Source organism: Giraffa tippelskirchi, chromosome 2, assembly GCF_054371585.1.
Source record: "Giraffa tippelskirchi isolate mGirTip1 chromosome 2, T2T-mGirTip1v1.2.pri, whole genome shotgun sequence".
Lineage (NCBI taxonomy): Eukaryota > Metazoa > Chordata > Mammalia > Artiodactyla > Giraffidae > Giraffa > Giraffa tippelskirchi.
This window is the reverse complement of record NC_137276.1, coordinates 170,761,396-170,785,613: the sequence shown is the minus strand read 5'-3', so window position 1 is coordinate 170,785,613 and position 24,218 is coordinate 170,761,396. Positions and strand designations below refer to the sequence as shown.

Sequence of the window (24,218 nt, the reverse complement as noted above, 5' to 3'; positions counted from 1 at the left end):
AACCCATATTAAAAGAATATCTGACATTTTATTACCAATCCTTGGCCTGCCTCAGTGATTTAGGCTCTGGAAAGCCATAATCCCAAGTCACCACCTCTGTTCTGATCTGCTCCTGAGAATAGAGAGCAAGCTGGCCTGAAGTAGATTCTTAAGGTCTATTCCAAAAAGGGATGGCAACTGTCAAAATGTGGACCCCACTGGCCACCATCAAGTGCAAATTCCCCACCTGTTAAATATTCCTTCTCCTATCTCTCCCTAGCCTTCCTTACTCCTTTTCTTTCTGGAACTCTGGCTCCTAATCCTAACACTCCCTTCTGCTGTAAGACCATTGGACGGTGTGATTTTAGAACCCATTCTCACTGCATTTTCTCTTCTCCTTCCAGCCCTCCAACCATATATGACAAATTCAGTAAGAAAATACTTGGAGCTTGAGTTTCAGGACACACAGGACAGCTCTTCCCAGAGAAGATGGAAACCAGCTGCTCACCTGTCCATTGAGACAGAGAAGAGGATGCCCCTGCAGCAATGAAATGCCAAGGGGAATGCAGGGGTCAGGGTGTGGAGGACAAAATCCTCTTCTCTGCACTCTTTTGGGCTTCCCAACTGGCTCACTGGTGAAGAATCCATCCGCCAGTGCAGGAGATCTGGGTTCCATCCCTGGGTCAGGAAGATCCCCTGGAGGAGGAAAGGGCAACCCACTCCAGTATTCTTGCCTGGGAAATCCCATGGACTGAGGAGCCTGTGGGGCTATACATAGTCCATGGGGTCCCAAAATAGTTCAGTTCAGTTCAGTCGCTCAGTCGTGTCTGACTCTTTGTGACCCCATGAATTGCAGCACGCCAGGCCTCTCTGTCCATCACCAACTCCCGGAGTCTACCCAAACCCATGTCCATCGAGTCAGTGATGCCATCCAACCATCTCATCCTCTGTCGTCCCCTTCTTCTCCCGCTCCCAATCCTACCCAGCATTAGGGTCTTTTCCAATGAGTCAACCCTTCGCATGAGGTGGCCAAAGTATTGGAGTTTCAGCTTCAACATCAGACCTTCCAATGAACACCCAGGATTGATCTCTTTTAGGATGGATTGATTGGATCTCCTTGCAGTCCAAGGGACTCTCAAGAGTCTTCTCCAACACCACAGTTCAAAAGCATCAATTCTTCGGCGCTCAGCTTTCTTCACCGTCCAACTCTCACATCCATACATGACCACTGGAAAAACCATAGCCTTGACTAGACGGACTTTTGTTGGCAAAGTAATGTCTCTGCTTTTAAATATGCTATCTAGGTTGGCCATAACCTTCCTTCCAAGGAGTAAGCGTCTTTTAATTTCATGGCTGCAATCACCATCAGCAGTGATTTTGGAGCCCAAAAAAATAAAGTCTGACACTGTTTCCCCATCTATTTCCCATGAAGTGATGGGACCAGATGCCATGATCTTAGTTTTCTGAACGTTGAGCTTTAAGCCAACTTTTTCACTCTCCTCTTTCACCTTCATCAAGAGGCTCTTTAGTTCTTCTTCACTTTCTGCCATAAGGGTGGTGTCATCCGCATATCTGAGGTTATTGATATTTCTCCCTGCAATCTTGATTCCAGCTTGTGTTTCTTCCAGCCCAGCGTTTCTCATGAAGTACTCTGCATATAAGTTAAATAAGCAGGGTGACAATATACAGCCTTGACATACTCCTTTTCCTATTTGGAACCAGTCTGTTGTTCCATGTCCAGTTCTAACTGTTGCTTCCTGACCTGCATACAGGTTTCTCAAGAGACAGGTCAGATGGTCTGGTATTCCCATCTCTTTCAGAATTTTCCACAGTTTATTGTGATCCACACAGTCAAAGGCTTTGGCATAGTCAATAAAGCAGAAATAGATGTTTTTCTGGAACTCTCTTGCTTTTTCGATGATCCAGCGGATATTGGCAATTTGATCTCTGGTTCCTCTGCCTTTTCTAAAACCAGCTTGAACATCTGGAAGTTCACGGTTCACGTATTGCTGAAGCCTGGCTTGGAGAATTTTGAGCATTACTTTACTAGCATGTGAAATGAGTGCAATTGTGTGGTAGTTTGAGCATTCTTTGGCATTGCCTTTCTTTGGGATTGGAACGAAGACTGACCTCTTCCAGTCCTGTGGCCACTGCTGAGTTTTCCAAATTTGCTGGCATATCGAGTGCAGCACTTTCCTAGCATCACCTTTGAGGATTTGAAATAGCTCAACTGGAATTCCATCACCTCCACTAGCTTTGTTCGTAGTGATGCTTTCTAAGGCCCACTTGACTTCACATTCCAGGATGTCTGGCTCTAGGTGAGTGATCACACCATCGTGATTATCTGTGTCGTGAAGATCTTTTTTGTACAGTTCTTCTGTGTATTCTTGCCACCTCTTCTTAATATCTTCTGCTTCTGTTAGGTCCATACCACTTCTGTCCTTTATCGAGCCCATCTTTGCATGAAATGTTCCTTTGGTATCTCTAATTTTCTTGAAGAGATCTCTAATCTTTCCCAATCTGTTATTTTCCTCTATTTCTTTGCACTGATCGCCGAGGAAGGCTTTCTTATCTCTCCTTGCTATTCTTTGGAACTCTGCATTCAGATGGGAATATCTTTCCTTTTCTCCTTTGCTGTTCGCTTCTCTTCTCTTCCAAGCTATCTGTAAGGCCTCCTCAGACAACCAGTTTGCTTTTTTGCATTTCTTTTCCATGGGGATTTTCTTGATCCCTGTCTCCTGTACAATGTCACGAACCTCTGTCCATAGTTCAAAATAGTTAGACATTCCTTAGTGACTAACCAACAACAATTGTACTCTGCTACTGTGAAGAAACATCCCTATGACTTTGGTACCTTGAGTGTTAGAAGGACTAAAGCCTTCCTGGTACCACCGAAAACAGTACTGGCACTGTTTGTAAAGGCAGGATTTTTGAAGTTTTTTTTTTTTTTTTAAGAAAAAACAGAGTGTGGTAACATCACCACAATACCAGTTAGAGTTTATAAAGAAAAATAACATTTAGCAGGACCGTTTACAATCACCGTACCCAGCAGTAATATCATACTCTGCACTACCACTGTGGTTATACAAGTAGCCAATGAATCATGGGTCTGTTTGATGGCAGCAGTAACCTCTCTTCAGGTATGCCGCCCTCGTGTGGTTGGACGCGTGTTCTGTTGATTCCGGAGATACCTGTAGGATCCTATTTCACAGACAACACTCTGGGCCTCTGCAAGAAAAAAACGAGGAGGGGAGCGCTCTAAGGCACCATTTCACAGAGCCGTGAGGCCTGCTCACTGGGCGGTGGCGACGCCAGCCTGTAGTCATCCCCTCTTCTTGGGAGAAGGTGTCGGCCCCTGAGCCGCATCCACGCTGAGCGCCCAGAGGCAGCTGGTCCCCAGGCAGCCGCAGGGAGTCCCGCTCACTGCCCGACATTCACTAGCATTCGCCAGCATGCCTGGAAGAACCAGCGCTGAGGCTCGGAATAAAGCCCATGGTCATTGTTGTCACTCACACACGCTCTGACGGTTGCCTAGACGACCCAGGTCCGGCCCCACCCACAGAATCTGGCAATCTAGACCAGTCAGGTACCTGGCAGAAAATGGAAAAGCCTCCAGAAGAGGCTCCCACCGAAACCTCGGAAATCCAAAGACCAGCCAAGCCCCCAGATGACAGTCACACAGATGGCCAGGAAGACAGCGGGCAGAACCAGTATGAAGTGGAGGCAGATAACCTGACTGATGACAGAGCAGCTGACCAGACTGCCCAAATGGTGTCTGGCCTGGCTGAACCCAACCTAGTTAATCAAGCTGACCACAAAGTAGATGAACACATGGGAGAAAGAACATCTGATCAGGAGGACCTCAGAGTATCTGACCGTGCTAATTTTGCCAGTCTTAGAACATCTGATCAGGCTGATCAGAGGATGTCAGAACAGATGGACAGCAAGGCATCTAGCCAAGCTGATGGTGTCAGGTCTCAACAGACTGACAACCAGATGTCTGCTCTGCCTGAACAAGGTACTTATGAGCAAACTGACCAGAGAACATCCAGCCTAGCTGAGAGAAGAGCTTCTGAACAGTTTGACCAAAAGCCATCTATGCCATCTTTACAAAGAGCCCATAGGCAGAGTGATCACCGAATGCCCCGACCAGCTGACCAAAGAACTGCTCAACAGATCGAAAGTAGATTGTCCGGCCTGATTGAGAAAAAAACTGATGAACGAATTGATCAGAGATCATCTGACCAAGCTGACCACAAAAGAGCTGCAAAGACTCACCACAAAGTGCATGACCAGGCTACTAAACCAGCTGAACACCCTGAGACTGACCCTGACAAGGCTGGTGGTGAATCTGACCAGGCTGATGACTTACTGGATGAAGAGGATGATTACACAGAAGACAACCTGTTTGACTACAGAGAACAGTCTAATGACAAACTATTCAGACAGCTTGGCTACGGTGAGGAAGAGGAAGAGGATGACTTTAAAGTGCAACCCTGCAAATTTGAGCCTAGCCAGACAGGTGCCAGCATATCTCAGACTTCCATTGAAACTGACACTGAAAGTATAGCTGACCTGCGAGTCTTCATGCCATTTGACAACAGTACTTCACAAGCAAAACAACAAGCCTACTCTGAAAGGTTTCCCTCCATTTCATCTAAACTGGACTATATCATCAGTCGAGAAAAACCTCAACCCATGGAAGTCAAGACTGTAGGTTAAAGGGACATTTGATACCCAACTGGGAGGTTGGAGATCAAGCCAGGGTTCTGGGAGAATGCAGGCAGAGGGCACATGCTAGGATTCAGGAAGGCAGGAGTAGGGTGGGAGGTAACGAAACGGGTTGCCTTCTCAGCTACCCTAAGTAGGCCATTCAGGAAGGATCAATGAACCAGGATGCAGGAGTCCTGAGTTTCAAGTCCTGGTTCTGCTGCTAACCCTGGGAAACTAACTCATTTCCCCGCTCTGAGCTTCTGCCAAAGGAAAGGAAACTGGAGTCCGTTGGATATATCTGTGAGGGGAAAAGTAGATCGGCGATGTCTAAGGCACCTCTCAAGAGCTGAGGTATATTACATTGCCTGGAGGATCAGCCAGGTCTCTCATAAGGTCTTTAGTTTCTAGAGTTCAGATCCCATCAGTACCAAATTCCACTGATAACATGAACAGTAGCAACAAAACTTCCTGGGAATTTTCTATTCATTAAAGACTCTCTTGGGGGATATTTCCATTTTAGGATGCTTTTTCAGAATACCAGGAAAGAAGGATTTCTGACGCATACAGTCAACCTTATAAGAGGCGATTCCCTCCTATAGTATATGAAGATCCTTATCAACTTTCACTACGATACATGGAGAAACACCACATTCTACAAATATTCCAGGTAAACCTCTCAATCTCTTTTTAAAATGTGAGTTTTAAAGTAATTATAATATAAAAGACAAACACTGACCTGGTTCTTAAAAGGTACAAGAAAAAGTGTTCGCTATTAAAAGGATATAATCTCAGTGTCAGTCAGTAAATGCATTAAGATTATTAATCTAAGGTAGTAAATGATAAACACCAAATGAATGATTCTTACCATAATATGAAGCCCTTCAGAGGAATTAGAGATTTGTTAGGTTGGTTGCTGGGGGAATAAAATTGGTCAAGAGTTAAAGTTTGAGCCAGACTGAGGAAGGAGGGACAAAATATTGACAATTAAAAAGGAGAGAAAAAGATTTCCCAGGCAGGAATATAATGCTGTCAAAAGATGACCAACTTGGACCATCTAAGAAACCACATTTTTTTTAATGCGGAGCATTTTTTAATTCTTTATTGAATTTGTTACAATATTGCTTCTTTTTACTTTTTTTTTGGTTTTTTGGCCACAAGGCATTTGGGATCTTCGCTCCCTCACCAGGGATCCAACTCATACCCCTCTGTGTTAGAAGACGAAGTCTTAACCACTAGGCCACCAGGAAAGTCCCAAGAAACCACATTATTTAGAAGAAAAATGAAGTAATTAGAAGTTCTTTTTACAACTGACCAGGAAATAATCTCAAATATATACAAGCAGCTCCTGCAGCTCAATACCAGAAAAATAAATGACCCAATCAAAATATGGGCCAAAGAACTAAACAGACATTTCTCCAAAGAAGGCATACAGATGGCTAACAAACACATGAAAAGATGCTCAACATCACTCATTATCAGAGAAATGCAAATCAAAACCACAGTGAGGTACCATCTCACGCCAGTCAGAATGGCTGCCATCAAAAAGTCTACAAACAATAAATGCTGGACAGGGTGTGGAGAAAAGGGAACCCTCTTACACTGTTGGTGGGAATGCAAACTAGTACAGCCACTATGGAGAACAGTGTGGAGATTCCTTAAAAAACTGGAAATAGAACTGCCATATGACCCAGTAATCTCACTGCTGAGCATACACAGAGGAAACCAGAATTGAAAAACACACGTGTACATTGCAGCACTGTTTACAACAGCTGCTGCTGCTGCTGCTAAGTCGCTTCAGACATGTCCGACTCTGTGCAACCCCATAGACGGCAGCCCACCAGGCTCCCCCGTCCCTGGGATTCTCCAAGCAAGAACACTGGAGTGGGTTGCCATTTCTGTCTCCAATGCATGAAAGTGAAAAGTGAAAGTGAAGTTGCTCAGTCGTGTCCGACTCTTAGCGACCCCACGGGACTGCAGCCCACCAGACTCCACCATCCATGGGATTTTCCAGGCAAGAGTACTGGAGTGGGGTGCCATTGCCTTCTCCTTTACAACAGCTAGGACATGGAAACAACCTAGGTGCCCACTGGCAGACAAATGGATAAGAAAGCTGTGGTACATATACACGATGGAATATTACTCAGCTATTAAAAAAAATGCATTTGAATCAGTTCTAATGAGGTGGATGAAACTGGAGCCTATTATACAAAGTGAAGTAAGTCAGAAAGAAAAACACCAATACAGTATATTAACACATATATATGGAATTTAGAAAGCTGGTAACAACAACACTATATACAAGACAGCAAAAGAGACACAGATGTAAAGAACAGACTTTTGGATTCTGTGGGAGAAGGCGAGGGTAGGATGATTTGAGAGAATAGCATTGAAACATGTATATCACCATATGTGAAACAGATGACCAAGTTCACCTATTTGAACTGTTTCATCGATATGAAACAGGGCACTCAAAGCCAGTGCACTGGGACAACCCAGAGGAATGGGATGGGGAGGGAGGTGGGGGGGCGGGGTTCAGATCCAGGAGACACATGTACATCCATGGCTGATTCATGTCAATGTATGGCAAAAACCACCACAATATTGTAAAGTAATTAGCCTCCAGTTAAAATAAATAAATTTTAAAAAATTAAATGAAGCTATAGTTCTCCTTTTACCTATCTGTTGATGCCTAATGACAACTATCTGAATGAAGATCTAGAATTACTTAGAGTCAATAAATAATCCACTGATATACTATTATGATTAAAATTATATCAATTGTCAAAAAATTGCTTTTAATTCTTGAAATTACAAATCTTACTGACCTCATGATATGGAGCTAGAAACTTCTTAAAGTATAACATTCCTTGACCAATATAGAATTATATATTATCACATTTAAAAGTTTTGTTGTTTTGTGGATTGCTTTTGTTTCTGTTTTCCTTGCATGTGTATTTTAATGTTAATATTATTACCCAGCAAAGCATATACACATATATAATAACATACATACATGAAGTAACTTTTTATGGTTTCGTTGTAAAGTTGTAAGTAAGAATGCATGCTTAGTCGCTCAGTCGTGTCCAACTCTTTGCAACCCCATGGACTGTAGCCTGCCAGGCTTCTCTGTCCATGGGGATTCTCCAGGCAATAATACTGGAGTGGGTTGCCTTGCCCTCCTCCAGGTCTCTCACACTGCAAGTGGATTCTTTACCGTTTGAGCCACCAGGAAAGCCCAAGTGAGAATGGTCCACCTCAAATGAACACATTTAAGCTGGAACAATTTAAGATTAAAGAAGTAGGGTGTAGAGGAAAGTGCACAAATTGTATAATCTATTAGCCTAAGTCTCCAAGCTAAATTTGCTCCTTCTCATCTTTGTAATTTGGAGGAAATTACCTAATTTCTGTGAATCTCAGTGTCTTCATATAACAGGGATAAGTGATATTTACTTTATTAATGTTATTCTATGCCCCTTCTTTCTTTAAAATATCCTTTTGTGGGATAATGCTAACTGCTGGGCTTTCTGGCTTTAACAAAGAACTACTAATTGTTAAACTGAAGGACAGAAGCCCTAGAAGGTAGAATTTTAATCATTCTGTAAGCAATTTTCTTCATCTGTCAAGAAAAAACAGTGTTTATGCATTGAACATTGTTACAAGAAAAACTAGTTATAAATGTGTTCAGTAGAAGTATTTGTAAAATGATTAATGAGCATGCATGCATTAAACAGATCAGAATGCTTTATACCAGAAATTTGCCCTATTGTTATTCCCTGCAAATGAGAATTATGTTTACTTTATTAATTAATAATTTTTGTTATTCAACAGTAATAAAATGTATGAAAGTGAGTCTCTGAAGTCTGTGATATGCTTTCTAATTTATTATTACAAACACAGAACATCATTTTAACCTTTTAGAATCAAATGCCTTAGTAGTTTCTATGTAAAAATCATAGTGTTTTAAAATTTTTATTCAAAAAGATTTCATTGACTGTTCTTTGAAGTAAATTATTTATTGAATTCTCAGTCTAGCAAAATCACAATTCTCAAAATAAAAACTTCCTCCAAAACCTTCTCACTACCTCTTTGATCTTAAAACTAGAAAAATATCCACTGCTATTTATTACTAAATCTTTATTCATCCACATTTTACCTTAATTTACCTAAACTTATCAGTAGTAAGGAAGTAATTTGTCACTGTGTAGAGATATATGAATTTTTTTTAAATGCTGTGGTACTTGTTAGGTTAATGCAACATATTACTTCAGGTATAACCTGACCACATAAGTTCAGAACCATAATGTAATATCTTTCTCTCTCTCAGCAGATCACTGAAAACTTAGTCTATGAAAAGCCAGAGGATCCCCTGAATTTTATGCTGTGCCAGGTATGGAATAGGAGAAAAAGAACAACCTTGTTATTGTTTTATTATAAAATATAGCACACATACAAGTGTACAAAACATGTGCAACTCAGTCAATGATCATGAAGTGAGCATATCTGTAACTGCCACTCAGGTTAAAAAAAAAAAACAAAACTAAACATTGTCAGCATCTGAGAAATCCCCTTCGGTTTCCTCAAGGTTATCACTTCCCACAAAGGGACTATTATTCTGACTTTTAAGGTAATGACATTCTCACTTTTCTTCTTAATTTTGCCCTGAAACATGAATCATAAAACACTCTTGTTTAGACTTGTCAGATTTTTGAAATTTTTACTTTATCTTATTTAGTGGTTAAGAACATGACTTCTAGAACCAAACTGCTTTATTTTTTAGACTTAAAAATATTTTTAGTTTTACATTTCTATGCAATTTTTAAAGCTTACTTTCCATTTACAGTTATTAAAAAATATTGTCTATATTCCCCATGTTGTGCAATACATGCTTGAGCCTGTCTTACACCCAATTATTTGCCCCCTGCCCCCACACTGGTAACCCCTAGTTTGTTCTCTGTATCTGTGTAGATTTGTCAACCTTTTAAACTTTATATAAAGGGAACCATGTAGTAGATATTCATTTGTTCATTCTTTTACTCAAAACTACATCTGTGAAATTAATCCATGCTATTGTGTGTGGCTGTAGATCATTTATTTTCATTGCTATATAGTATTCATCACTTGAAATGCCACAACTTATTCATTCTGTGATAGATATGGACCTTCAGGATAACCTATTACAAAACTTTTCCCTAGGAACTTTCATGTGCGTGTCTCTTGGTACACGTAAATACACATTTCTCTTGGGTACATATCCACAAGAGAGAATGCTGGATTCTAAGGTATGTGTAGCTCAGCTCTAGTAGATTACATCAAATGATCTTCCAAGGAAATTTCACCAGTTTACACTCCCACTAGCAGTGTGTATTAGAGTTTTGGTTGTCTTACATCCTTACCACTTACACCCAACAGCATTACCAGTCTTTTCAGCATTAGCCTTTTTAATGGATGAACAGTAATAAATCATTGCAGGTTCAACTTATTTCTCCTGAGTCCTAAAGCAGTTGCATACTTTTTCATTTGTTTATTGGCCATTTGGAAAAATTTCTTTTCTATTATATTTTCTTTTTAAATCATTTGTAACAGTTTTCTATATATTCTGGTTATGAACTCTTTGTTGATGTGTTTGTTACATGTATCTTCTCCTACTCTTTGCCTTCGTATTTTATCTCTTAAAGATATCTTTTGATGAACAGGAATTTTTAAATTTTATATATTCAAATTTATTTTATTACTTCTGGTGTCCTACATTAGAAGTGTCTCCTTAGCCCAAGCTCCTCACCTTAGTCCCTGTACTATCTTGTAGAAGTTATTTATGGGTTTTGTTTTGTCTTGCTTTTTACATTTATATCGAATCAGTTTGGAATTGATTTTGTGTTGGATGTGAGGTGAGGTCAAGCTTTATTTTCTTTCAAGCAGACATCCAATTGACCAAGCACCGTATAGGAAAAGACAGTACTTTCCACACTGTTTTTTTATTTGACTCCTGTAGTATATTTGTTGATCCTTGCTCCACTACAAGAATCTCTTAGTTAGAATGCCCCATAATAAGTCTTAATATCTACCAGAGCAGGTTCTCACATCTTATTCTTCTTTTAAAATATCTTGGTTGTTCTTAGGTGTGTGCATTTCCTTTTCAGCATATAGAATTATTTGTCAAGTTACACACACACACACTAGCACACACTGATGGGATTTTGTGGGGAGATTGCTTTGGCTCTGTTGATCAATTTGGGGAGAAGTATTGAACACCAGCTTGAAACAATAAGCTTTATCCTCTCCATTTATCTAGGTCTTTAATTTCTTCCAGTATCGTTATTATTTGCTTAAAGATTTTACATATCTTTTGATGGATTTATTCATAGGTATTTTATAATTTTGATTCTATTATAAATAGAAACCTTTAAAACGTCAGGTTCTAATTTCTAACATATAGATGTGTACTACTTTTTGTTGACCTTATTTGCAGCAACCTTGTTAAACTCAATATTTCTAATCAAGCACTTGTAGATAATTTGGGTATTCCAGCATGTACAACATATCATATTTAACCTTTCCAATCCCTAACCTTTTCTTTCTGTCTGTCTTATTGCATGTCTTATAACCCCTCAGATCTACCTTCATCTCTTCTTTACCCTGCAGAGAAGCTAATCAGCATGGACTAGATCAATAGGCTCTCATTTCTTTTGATTTACAGTGGATTAAGCCAGTAGGACACCACCCTTATGGGAGAAAGTGAAGAACTAAAAAGCCTCTTGATGAAAGTGAGAGAGGAGAGTGAAAAAGTTGGCTTAAAGCTCAACATTCAGAAAACTAAGATCATGGCATCTGGTCCCATCACTTCATGGGAAATAGATGGGGAAACAGTGGAAACAGTGTCAGACTTTATTTTTTTGAGCTCCAAAATCACTGCAGATGGTGATTGCAGCCATGAAATTAAAAGACGCTTACTCCTTAGAAGGAAAGTTATGACCAACCTAGACAGCATATTTAAAAGCAGAGACATTACTTTGCCAACAAAGGTCCACCTAGTCAAGGTTTTTCCAGTAGTCATGTATGGATGCAAGAGTTGGATTGTGAAAAAAGCTGAACGCTGAAGAATTGATGCTTTTGAACTGTGGTGTTGGAGAAGACTCTTGAGAGTCCCTTGGAATGCAAGAAGATCCAACTAGTCCATCCTAAAGGAGATCAGTCCTGGGTGTTCATTGGAAGGACTGATGTTGAAGCTGAAACTCCATTACTTTGGCCACCTCATGTGAAGAGTTGACTCACTGGAAAAGAGACCCTGATGCTGGGAAGGATTAGGGGCGGGAGGAGAAGGGGACAACAGAGGATGAAATGGCTGGATGGCATCACCGACTCAATGGACATGAGTCTGAGCAAGCTCCGGGAGTTGGTTATGGACAGGGAGGCCTGGCGTGCTGCGATTCATGGGGTCACAAAGAGTCAGACATGACTGAGCAACTGAACTGAACTGAACTGAAACCAGTAGGAAACGCTGGAGAAAGACGGGAAGGAGGAAAGAGAATGAGATCAGACTATTCCCCGTCCTTTTCTCCATGATCTGTCTATCCTGAGTTTTCTGGAAGTCGCTGATCCTCTTTAGGCATCTTACTTTATACAGCTCTTTTCTGCTGAATTACAGTAATGTTCCCTCCTCTTGACTTTCAGTCTCAAAGTTCAGTGTTTCCTAGCTTTGGATTATTGCATTATCTCCTGTCGCTACCTAATGCTTACTTCTTTAAAAACAGTACTTTTTTGAATAAACCTCTTTGAATTTTTCGTTTTGAAAGTGTTGTTTCCTGTTGGAATCCTGACTCAATCTTAAAAAAAAAAAATCCCTATTTAACCGTTAATTATGGTGTTTATTGTGCTTTATAAATGCTACTAATAATATTAGGGCTGCTGCTGCTGCTGCTGCTAAGTCGCTTCAGTCGTGTCCAACTCTGTGCGACCACATAGACGGCAGCCCACCAGGCTCCCCCATCCCTGGGATTCTCCAGGCGAGAACACTGGAGTGGGTTGCCATTTCCTTCTCCAATGCATGAAAGTGAAAAGTGAAAAGTGAAAGTGAAATCGCTCAGTCGTGTCTGACTCTTAGCGACCCCATGGACTACAGCCTACCAAGCTCCTCCATCCATAGGATTTTCCAGGCAAGAGTACTGGAGTGGGGTGCCATTGCCTTCTCCAAATATTAGGGCAGTACCCTTTATAGTTTTCTGAGAGATTTTGCCATGAATTATTAAATTTTATCAAATTATTTTTCTTTATCTGTTGAGATGGTTGAATGATTTTTCTTTCTTCTCCTGGTAATATGGGAAAACATTTTCATTTTTAAAACTTTTCAAGCATACATACAGAAAATTACAGGGATCGAATCTGCACAACTTGACTATCACTACTTGAGCAGAGCCAGGAAATCACCAGTCAGGTAAGAGGACTGAAAGTTCTCATCTCCTCAGAATCCCACATAGTGACTGTTTTCCAAGCACTATCCTTTTTTTTTCCAGAAAATAACCACTATTCTAACTTCCAGATTAGCTTGACTCTTTTGAATTTTATATAAATGGAACCTGATAATCATACTATTTGGGGGCTAGCTTCTTTTTAGGTGACTGTGAAGCTGACTGTGGCTCAGATCATGAACTCCTTATTGCCAATTTCAGACTTAAAGAAAGTAGGGAAAACCACTAGACCATTCAGGTATGACCTAAATCAAATTCTTTATGATTATACAGTGGAAGTGACAAATAGATTCAAGGGATTAGATCTGATAGAGCGCCTGAGGAACTATGGATGGAGGTTTGTGACGTTGTACAGGAGGCAGTGATCAAGACCATCCCCAAGAAAAAGAAACGCAAAATGGCAAAAAGGCTGCCTGAGGAGGCCTTACAAATAGCTATGAAAAGAAGAGAACCTAAAGGCAAAGGAGAAAAGGAAAGATATACCCATTTGAATGAAGAGTTCCAAAGACTAGCAAGGAGATATAAGAAAGCCTTCCTCAGTGATCAGTGCAAAGAGAGGAAAACAATAGAATGGGAAAGACTAGAGATCTCTTCAAGAAAATGGGGGATACCAAGGGAAATTTTCATGCAAAGATGGGCTCAATAAAGGACAGAAATGGTATGGACCTAACAGAAGCAGAAGACATTAAGAAGAGGTGGCAAGAATATACAGAAGAACTGTACAAAAAAGATCTTCACGACCCAGATAACCATGATGGTGTGATCACTCACCTAGAGCCAGACATCCTGGAATGTGAAGTCAAGTGGGCCTTAGGAAACATCACTACAAACAAAGCTAGTGAAGGTGATGGAATTCCAGTTGAGCTATTTCAAATCCTAAAAGATGATGCTGTCAAAGTGCTGCATCCAATATGCAAGCAAATTTGGAAAACTCAGCAGTAGCCACAGGACTGGAAAAGGTCAGTTTTCATTCCAATTGCTAAGAAAGACGATGTCAAAGAATGCTCAAACTACCACACAGTTGCACTCATCTCACACACTAGCAAAGTAATGCTCAAAATTCTCCAAGCCAGGCTTCAACAGTACATGAATCGTGAACTTCTAGATGTTAAAGTTGGATTTAGAAAAGGCAGAGGAACCAGAGATAAAATTGCCAACATCCGGTGGATCATCGAAAAAGCAAGAGAGTTCCAGAAAAACATCTACTTCTGCTTTATTAACTATGTCAAAGCCTTTGACTTAGTGGATTTCAATAAACTGTGGAAAATTCTTAAAGAGATGGGAATACCAGACCACCTGACCTGCCTCTTGAGAAATCTGTATGCAGATCAGGAAGCAACAGTTAGAACTGGACATGGAACAACAGACTGGTTCCAAATCGGGAAAGGAGCACATCGAGGCTGTATATTATCTGCTTATTTAACTTATATGCAGAGTACATCATGAGAAACTCTGAGCTGAATGAAGCACAAGCTGGAATCAAGATTGCCAGGAGAAATATCAATAACCTCAGTTATGCAGATGACACCACACTTATGGAGAAAGCGAAGAACTAAAGAGCCTCTTGATGAAAGTGAAAGAGGAGAGTGAAAAAGTTGGCTTAAAACTCAACATTCAGAAAACAAAGATCATGGCATCCAGTCCCATCACTTCATGGGAAACAGATGGGGAAACAGTGGAAACAGTGACACACTTTATTTTGGGGGGCTCCAAAATCACTGCAGCTGGTGCCTGCAGCCATGAAATTAAAAGACGCTTGTTCCTTAGAAGAAAAGTATGACCAACCTAGAGAGCATATTAAAAGGCGGAGACATTACTTTCCCAACAAAGGTCCATCTAGTCAAAGCTACGGCTTTTCCAGTAGTCACATGTGGATGTGAGAGTTGGGCTATAAAGAAATCTGAGTGCCAAAGAATTGATGCTTTTGAACTGTGATGTTGGAGAAGACTCTTGAGAGTCCCTTGGACTGCAAGGAGATCCAACCACTCCATCCTAAAGGAAATCAGTCCTGAATATTTGTTGGAAGGACTGATGCTGAAGCTGAAACTCCAATACTTTGGACACCTGATGCAAAGAGCAGACTCATTTGAAAAGACCCTGATGCTGGGAAAGATTTAAGGTGGGAGGAGAAAGGGACGACAGAGGATGAGATGGTTGGATGACATCACCGACTCAATGGACATGAGTTTGAGTAAACTCCGGGAGCTAGTGATGGACAGGGAGGCCTGGCATAGTCCATGGGGTCGCAAAGAGTCAGACATGACTGAGTGACTGAACTAAATTGAACTGATATTTCTGGGATTCTCTCATCTTGTGCATATTATTCATTCCTTTTCATTTTTGTATTCTCTATTCTGAGTTAGACGTTTGATTGTGCCCATTTTTTGTTTGTTTGTTTTGAGTAATGCTGCAGTGAACATTCATGTACTTGTCTCTTGGCGTTCATGTGCACAAATATATATTGGGTTCAGACCTAGAAGTGTAATTGCTAAGTCATAGGTTATTGACATAAGTTCAGTTTTAACATAGATGGCTGACCAAAAGTTTTCCAAAGTACTCAGACAAGTTTATACTCCCACTTTAAGTGGCATTGTTGTGTTTTCTTCATGTTTCTTATGCTGTGGTGCTTTGAACTTAGAACTTATGGGCTTATGGTTTTCAGCATATTTGGAAATTTGGCAGCCACTGTTTCTTCAAACACTTTTCTATCCCATCCCTCTCCTCTGGGAGCTCCAATTACATATATATGGGGGCAGTTGAAGTTGTCTCACAATTTCCTAATTCTCTGTTAATGTTTTTTAACTCTTTTCTCCCTTTCCATACATCAATTTTCTATTGCTGTCTTCAAGGGTACTGATCCTTTGTTGTGCAGTATCTACAGTACACTTTTCATTCCCAATTTAGTTTTTATCTTTTCTGTAATGTCAGTATCTTAACTTTTTTTTTTTAACATAGTACAGTTATAATAATTGTTTTTGCTGCTTGTTTTTATACCTGGTAATTTTTTTTATTGAGATATAATTGACATATAACATTGTGATAGGTAGGTGTCCTGGAGGCTCAGATGGTAAAAAATCTGCCTGCAATGCAGGAGACCCAGGTTTGATCCCTGGGTCGGAAAGATCCCCTGGAGAAGGGAACGGCAACCCACTCCAGTATTCTTGCCTGGAAAATGCCATGGACAGAGAAGCCTGGTAGGCTATAGTCCATGGGGTCACAAAGAGTCGGACACGACTGAGCGACTAACACTTTCACACTTTGACTTTCATGCCTGGTAATTTTTGATTGGTGCAATATATTATGAATGCTACCTTAGTAGGTACTGAATTTCTTTTTTTTTTGGCATTCATGTAAATATTGTTGGACTTTATTTTGGGACCCAGCTGATTTAATTGGAAACAACCTGATCCTTTCCAGCTTTGCTTTCAAGATATTTTTTTGAGTGAGGCAGAACAATGTTCATCTTGGACTAAGTATTCCCTACTCCTGAGGCAAGACGCTTCTGAGTACTCTACCCAGTGCCCCATGAATCACGCTAGGTTTTCCAGCTTGGTGATAATAGGCAATATCCTTGGCTTGGTTCTTTCCATGGCCTCAGGTAGTTTCCTCACACACAATTGTACTGATCCACACACAGGGGATTATTTCAAGGGGAACTTCTGTAGATTCCAGAGTTCTTTCTGTGCAATTCTCTCCTCCCTGGCACTCTGTCCTGTGAACTATAGCTACCATGCTTTCCTCAGGATCTCAGCGCCATCTGCTCAACTTAGGGATCTGCTGAGGTCTTCTTGGGTTCACTTTCCTGGCTGTGAGGCCAGGAAACTTTCTGAAGACAATAGGCTAGAGCACTCATAAGGCTCACTTCATTTCTTTACTGACTTTCACAGAGCACTGTCCTTTGTTGCCTAATATCTTGAAAACCATTGCTTCTTATATGTTGTTCATTTTTTTTAGTTGTTTTAAATAGAGAGAAATCTGGTCTTAGAGGAAATAGGAGTTCCAGACCTTTGGGTTTTAATGCTTTTCATCTATGTTGAAATTTTTTGCAGCCAGCATTTTTTCAAATATTGTCTCTATCCCTCCCCCCTTCTCCCCTTTCTTCTCCTTCAAGGAACAGAATATGTTCTGGATGTTCTTTTTATGCTGTTTATCTGTAAATTTTCTTCAACTATTGAACATTTCAAACATATGCAAAAATAGAGAATAGTATATTTACTCTCCATGTGCTCCTTGCACTGGAAGTCCTAGCCAGAGCAATTAGGCATAAATAACTACTTTAAATAAAAAAAAAGTAAAAGCCTTCCAAATCAGAATGGAAGAAGTAAAGTTGTCTTTTCCATTTAAGATGAATTGCATTTTCTAGGTTTTCTGTAACTAGGATAATTTCGATTGTATCTTGAACATGATAAATATTGTGCTGTGTAGACTGTGTTCTGTCATATTCTTCTGACAAGTGATGATGTGCTTGTTATTGTTTAACTGGCTGTTAACATGGTTAGATTTGAACTGTGAGCACTCTCTCTTGCCTTCCGTGGTCACTTCTTTTTGCTACTACTAGTTTGAATCTGGCCTATGAATGCATGATTCAGAAGTCAACCTAAGGCATGTGCAGAGTTCATACACAGACCTACCCTCTTCGAGGATTCCCCCTCACTCTTCAGCATCTGACATTTGACCAGGCCACTTTCTGTGATTTTTCCCTCCAGAAAAGCAATGGGTTTTCTATCAGAGTTTGAGATATTCTGGTGCAGCCACAGCTATGTCTGTGGGTCATGACTGTCACTGGGTCAAAATTATGAAAACTGAGGAATTCATTCCATGTTGATCACTTGTTCTAAGTTTAGACTCCTCTTCAAAAACTACCTGTATTTGCTTAGTGTCCAGAACCTTCATGTAGTTGTATGACTTTTTGCTTTGTTTCAGTTTGTAGGTTTTTTCTTTTGGAGGGAGGTTTGTATTTTGTCTACATTACACAGGTGTTATTTCAAGAATTCATTTTTTTAGTGTTTATTCTTGCATTAAGAAGCAGATCTTCATATATTAAACTATATATGATCTAATATATATGCTCTTACGGTTTTATCACATAGATTTAAGTGTGTGGTATTTTTACTTTATTTAGTTCAAAATAGTTTCTAATTTTCTTTATGATTTATTCTGCAACATATGGATTTTTGGACAGTAGATTATTTATATAAATACCTAAATATTGGTTTCTTGTTGCCCTTTGGTTATTGATTTCAAAGTCGATTGCACTTTACTCATAGAACAGATTTCAAATCTTTGAAATGTATTTACTTGCTTTATGATGCAGCATATAGTTAATTGCTGTGAATGAATTAATTAGGATTGAAACAATATTTATTCTTCAGTTATTGAGAAGTGTCTAAATATATCCACTGGATCAGGTTTGTTAAACATGTTATTCAAGCTTTCCAATATTATTGTCAATTTATGGTGTATATATGTAATTGAGGCTATGTTATTAGGTGCTTATAAATTTAGGTTCTTATATTTTTCTGGTAAATTGAATTTTTATCATTAAGAAGTATAACATGTACAGGCCAATATCACTGATGAACATAGATGCAAAAATCCTTAACAAATTCTAGCAAATAGAATCCAACAACATATTAAAAAGATCATACATCATGACCAAGTGGGCTTTATCCCAGGAATGCGAGGATTCTTTAACAACCGCAAATCAATCAATGTAATACACCACATTAACAAATTGAAAGATAAAAACCATATGATTATCTCAATAGATGCAGAAAAAGCCTTTGACAAAATTCAACATCCATTTATGATAAAAACTCTCCAGAAAGCAGGAATAGAAGGAACATACCTCAACATAATTAAAGCTATATATGACAAACCCACAGCAAACATTATCCTCAATGGTGAAAAATTGAAAGCATTTCCCCTAAAGTCAGGAACAAGGCAAGACTGCCCACTCTCACCACTACTCTTCAACATAGTTTTGGAAGTTTTGGCCACAGCAATCAGAGCAGAAAAAGAAATAAAAGGAATCCAGATAGGAAAAGAACAAGTAAAACTCTCACTGTTTGCAGATGACATGATCCTCTACATAGAAAACCCTAAAGACACCACCAGAAAATTACTAGAGCTAATCAATGAATATAGTGAAGTTGCAGGGTATAAAATCAATACACAGAAATCCCTTACATTCCTATATACTAACAATGAGAAAACAGAAAGAGAAATTAAGGAAACAATACCATTCACCATTGCAACGAAAAGAATAAAATACTTAGGAATGTATCTACCTAAAGAAACAAAAGACCTATATATAATAGGGAGGGAGCTGGGAGGGGGGTTCTGGAAGGGGAAAACATGTACACCCATGGTGGATTCATGTCAATGTATGGCAAAACAAATACAATATTGTAAAGTTAAAAAAAAAAAGATAAATAAACTAATTAAAAAAAAAGACCTATATATAGAAAACTATAAAACACTGATGAAAGAAATCAAAGAGGACATAAATAGATGGAGAAATATACTGTGTTCATGGATTGGAAGGATCAATATCGAGAAAATGAGCATACTACCCAAAGCAATCTATAGATTCAATGCAATCCCTATCAAGCTACCAACGGTATTTTTCAGAGAACTAGAACAAATAATTTCACAATTTGTATGGAAATACAAAAAACCTCAAATAGCCAAAGCAATCTTGAGAAAGAAGAATGGAACTGGAGGAATCAACCTGCCTGACTTCAGGCTCTACTACAAAGCCACAGTCATCAAGACAGTATGGTACTGGCACAAAGATAGAAATATAGATCAATGGAACAAAATAGAAAGCCCAGAGATAAACCCACGCACATATGGACACCTTATCTTCGACAAAGGAGGCAAGAATATACAATGGAGAAAAGACAATCTCTTTAACAAGTGGTGCTGGGAAAACTGGTCAACCACTTGTAAAAGAATGAAACTAGAACAGTTTCTAACACCATACACAAAAATAAACTCAAAATGGATTAAAGATCTAAACCTAAGACCAGAAACTATAAAACTCCTAGAGGAAAACATAGGCAAAACACTCTCCGACATAAATCACAGCAGGATCCTCTATGACCCACCTCCCAGAATATTGAAAATAAAAGCAAAAATAAACAAATGGGACCTAATTAAACTTAAAAGCTTTTGCACAACAAAGGAAACTATATGCAAGGTGAAAAGACAGCCTACAGAATGGGAGAAAATAATAGCAAATGAAGCAACGGACAAAGACTTAATCTCAAAAATATACAAGCAGCTCCTGCAGCTCAATTCCAGAAAAATAAACAACCCAATCAAAAAGTGGGCCAAAGAAATAAACAGACACTTCTCCAAAGAAGACATACAGATGGCTAACAAACACATAAAAAGATGCTCAACATCACTCATTATTAAAGAAATGCAAATCAAAACCACGATGAGGTACCATTTCAAGCCACTCAGAATGGCTGCTATCCAAAAGTCTACAAGAAATAAATGCTGGAGAGAGTGTGGAGAAAAGGGAACCCTCTTACACTGTTGGTGGGAATGCAAACTAGTACAGCCACTATGGAGAACAATGTGGAGATCCCTTAAACAACTGGAAATAGAACTGCCATATGACCCAGAAATCCCACTCTTGAGCATACACACTGAGGAAACCAGAATTGAAAGAGACACGTGTACCCCAGTGTTCATTGCAGCACTGTTTATAATAGCCAGGACATGGAAGCAACCTAGATGTTCATCAGCAGACGAATGGATAAGAAAGCTGTGGTACATATGCACAACAGAATATTACTCAGCCATTAAAAAGAATACATTTGAATCAGTTCTAATGAGGTGGATGAAACTGGAGCCCATTATACAGAGTGAAGTAAGCCAGAAAGAAAAATACCAATACAGTATACTAACGCATATATATGGAATTTAGAAAGATGGTAACAATAATCCTATATGCGAGACAGAAAAAGAGACACAGATGTATAGAACAGTCTTTTGGACTCTGTCGGAAAAGGTGAGGGTGGGATGATCTGAGAGAATAGCACTGAAACATGTGTATTATCATATGTGAAACAGATCGCCAGTCCAGGTTCAATGCATGAGACAAGTGCTCAGGGCTGGTGCACTGAGATGACCCAGAGGGATGGGATGGGGAGGGAAGTGGGAGGGGGATTCAGGATGGGGAACACATGTAAACCCATGGCTGATCCATATCAATGTATGGCAAAAACCACTACAATATTGTAAAGTAATTAGCCTCTAACTAAAATAAATAAATTAAAAAAAAAAAGAAGTATAACATGAACTCTAGCTACTCTTTCAAATATTGTTATAGCTACACCAGATTTATTTTACTCAGTGTTTAAATGATATATATTTTCCATCCTAATGACTTTTAACTACTCTGTCCTTATGTTTTAGACATCTTTCTTATAAATATTAACTGCATATATTATAATTTTTATAATTATTCAAATCTGGCAAGCTTTTAATTAGAATAGTCCTTTTATATTTGATGTTGTTAAAGATATATTTGGCTTTGAATCTGTGCTATTTGTCCCACCTGTTTTGTTTATTTTCCTCTACTTTTTGTCTTCTTTTATTGTTCCATTTTTCTATTTAGAAGTTCTACTCAATTTGTTTTTTGGTTTTACATTGAGGTGATTTTTTAAAATTAATATGCTTTATTTTTTTAGAATAGTTCAAGGTTTACAGAAAAATTAAGCAGAAAGTACAGTGAGTTCCCACTTACTCCCTTCTGCTCCCCTCATTTCTTCTATTATTAACATTCTGCATTATTGTGGTACATTTGTTACAATTGGTCAGCCAGTTTGAGGTATTATTATTAACTAAAGTTCATGATTTGCATAAAGTTTCTTTGTGTATGGGCTTCCCTGGTAGCTCAGCTGGTAAAGTATCTGCCTGCAATGCAGGAGACCCCCATTCGATTCCTGGGTCGGGAAGATCTGCTGGAGAAGGGATAGGCTACCCACTCCAGTATTCTTGGGCTTCCCTGGTGGCTCAGGCAGTAAAGAATCTGCCTGCAATGTGGGAGATCTGGGTTTGATCCCTGGGTTGGGAAGATCCCTTGGAGAAGGGAACAGCTACCCACTCCAGTATTTGGGCCTGGAGAATTCCATGGACTGTATAGCCCATGGGGTTGCAGTTAGACACAACTCAGTGACTTTCACTCTTTGTGTTATACATTATAGGTTTTGACTAATATATATGCTATGTATTTACAGTATCATACAGAAAAAGGTCACTGCCCTAGTAATCTTCTTAATACTATACTTTTAATGGTTCTCCTAGATATTTCAACATGTATTCTTGAATTATAAAAATCTAAATTATTTGTACCAAGTCAGTATAAGAACGTCTATATTTTTATTTTCTATATATTTTAACCCTAGAAGATATGATAGTACCAAGTAGATCAAAACTGCAAGTGGAAAAAAAATTTTTTTCATTCTCCTCAGGTACAGGAAATGATACAAAACAGAAAGAAATGTGAAACCTACAAAGAATGAATCTCTCCTCAACATTGTTGATAACCATCAGTGTCAACACTGTGTTCTGTTGTGTACTCTGAAAAATCATTTTTGAATGGTCATTGGTAGTGACTCTGCCTAAATATGTTTTTATTTTTCAAGTAAAAATCTGAGTATCTTTGTAAAATTCATAGAACAGTTACAGATACTTCTGGCTAATCATACAAAACATATACACGTATACTTATCCGTGCATTGATATTTCAATACTCATTCCTCCAAAGCACTGAACAGAAACGTGTTCACAAATCCCAAAGAGGATCAAGAAAAGAATATTAGCAATTTATATGCAATTCCCAAAAGCATACAAATCCATCATGTCTCAAAGCTGTTTATAGAATTTTCAATCAGAAAATGTGCAGAAAATAATTTGTAACAGTACTTTAAGGAGATAATTGTGGTGTAAGATCTCTTTTCTTGTTTCTTAATACCTCCAAGATATTTTTACTGTTTTCCCCTTTGACCCTGCCTGTTATATAGTCTGACATTAGTGGATGTGATTTAATCTATTCCTTGGGGTAGTCTTCTTCTGATTTTTAACCTACAGCAAATCTCAAACATGTTATACTACTCTGTACACACTGTGGGAGAGGCAGAATGTCACTTCCTTATTACCTTTATCCTCTAAAGAGTGTCTACATTGTGTGGAATGTGCAACCAGTCAAACTGGTATTTAAAAGCTAAAAGCCTTAACGAGGTGTACATGGTCTGAGAGTACCCAGCAATGATAACTGAGATGATCATATGATATTACTATTGTCTGAACCTTTCATTTAATTTCTGTTTGAGCATTAAAGCAGACTTGATTGTTCATATTGTTTCTCTGGTGACTTGGTGTAATTATGTGGTGTATTACAATGAATTAAGCTTCTGTTTGAATAGTCATGCACAAATCCCTTTTTTATACTTGAATTTTATGTCTAACAATCATATTTTTAAAATCTATGCTTGGAACTTCAAAGCTTCTTTCGTTTTTCCTTCAATTGTCCATAAAACGTGCCTGTGCCCAGACTCAGTAAATGTTCTCCAGGCAGATAAGCAGTCTTTCTGTTGATTGTGGGCTGGCAAAACTAGGTGAAAGCTAATAAACTTACACTGAACCTGTGGGAAAACTTTGAGAGATATGACTAAGATATAATTAATCGGCTAGTAGAACAAAACTGACCCAAATATTGAAGGATCAGCAATATTATTAGTGATCAAAGACTTGGATGTTATCAGTAACATCTGGAATTACTGAATTTAGTCCACTGGTTTTCAGCCCTAACACTTTACTGTGTTTCATGAAGCAGAATAGCTCAAACTAGTCCACCACAGTCACTTCAGGCCTTCTCACTGGCAATCTGTGATGCATTTCAGAGCTGTCCTTTTGACCTTTCACAATGAGGCAGTGGACCAGAGGGGATGGACTTGGTATGGTCCAAGGCTGCTGACTGAATAAGTTTGACTGAAAGAAGAAGGGAGAAAATGGAGATCAGGCCTCACCCTCAGTGACTCAGGC

At 39.0% G+C, this 24,218-nt stretch overlaps 2 protein-coding genes across 9 annotated transcripts in view; one reads left to right on the top strand and one right to left on the bottom strand.

Moving 5' to 3' along the window:
* Window positions 1–3,491, bottom strand: part of IGSF11 (immunoglobulin superfamily member 11) — a 187,655-nt gene extending 184,164 nt beyond the window's left edge. For 2 of the 3 annotated variants that reach the window (XM_081571990.1, XM_081571994.1), the window contains exon 1: window positions 488–3,465. The gene's annotated coding sequence lies outside the window, so the exon portion shown is untranslated. Of the gene's footprint in view, window positions 1–487 lie in introns of all 3 variants that reach the window. The other variant, XM_081571989.1, reaches the window with a different exon arrangement.
* UPK1B (uroplakin 1B) overlaps window positions 1,919–24,218 on the top strand; it is a 63,615-nt gene continuing 41,315 nt past the window's right edge. Inside the window, exons 1-4 of one of the 6 annotated variants that reach the window (XM_081571980.1) lie at window positions 1,919–4,692; window positions 5,213–5,359; window positions 9,017–9,079; window positions 22,646–23,530. In XM_081571980.1, the coding sequence (XP_081428106.1) occupies window positions 3,472–4,692; window positions 5,213–5,359; window positions 9,017–9,079; window positions 22,646–22,696 (1,482 nt within the window). In that variant the 5' untranslated portion in view covers window positions 1,919–3,471 and the 3' untranslated portion in view covers window positions 22,697–23,530. Of the gene's footprint in view, window positions 4,693–5,212; window positions 5,360–9,016; window positions 9,080–9,885; window positions 10,169–11,386; window positions 12,477–22,645; window positions 23,531–24,218 lie in introns of those variants that run through there. The other 5 variants (XM_081571981.1, XM_081571984.1, XM_081571985.1 and 2 more) reach the window with 5 other exon arrangements.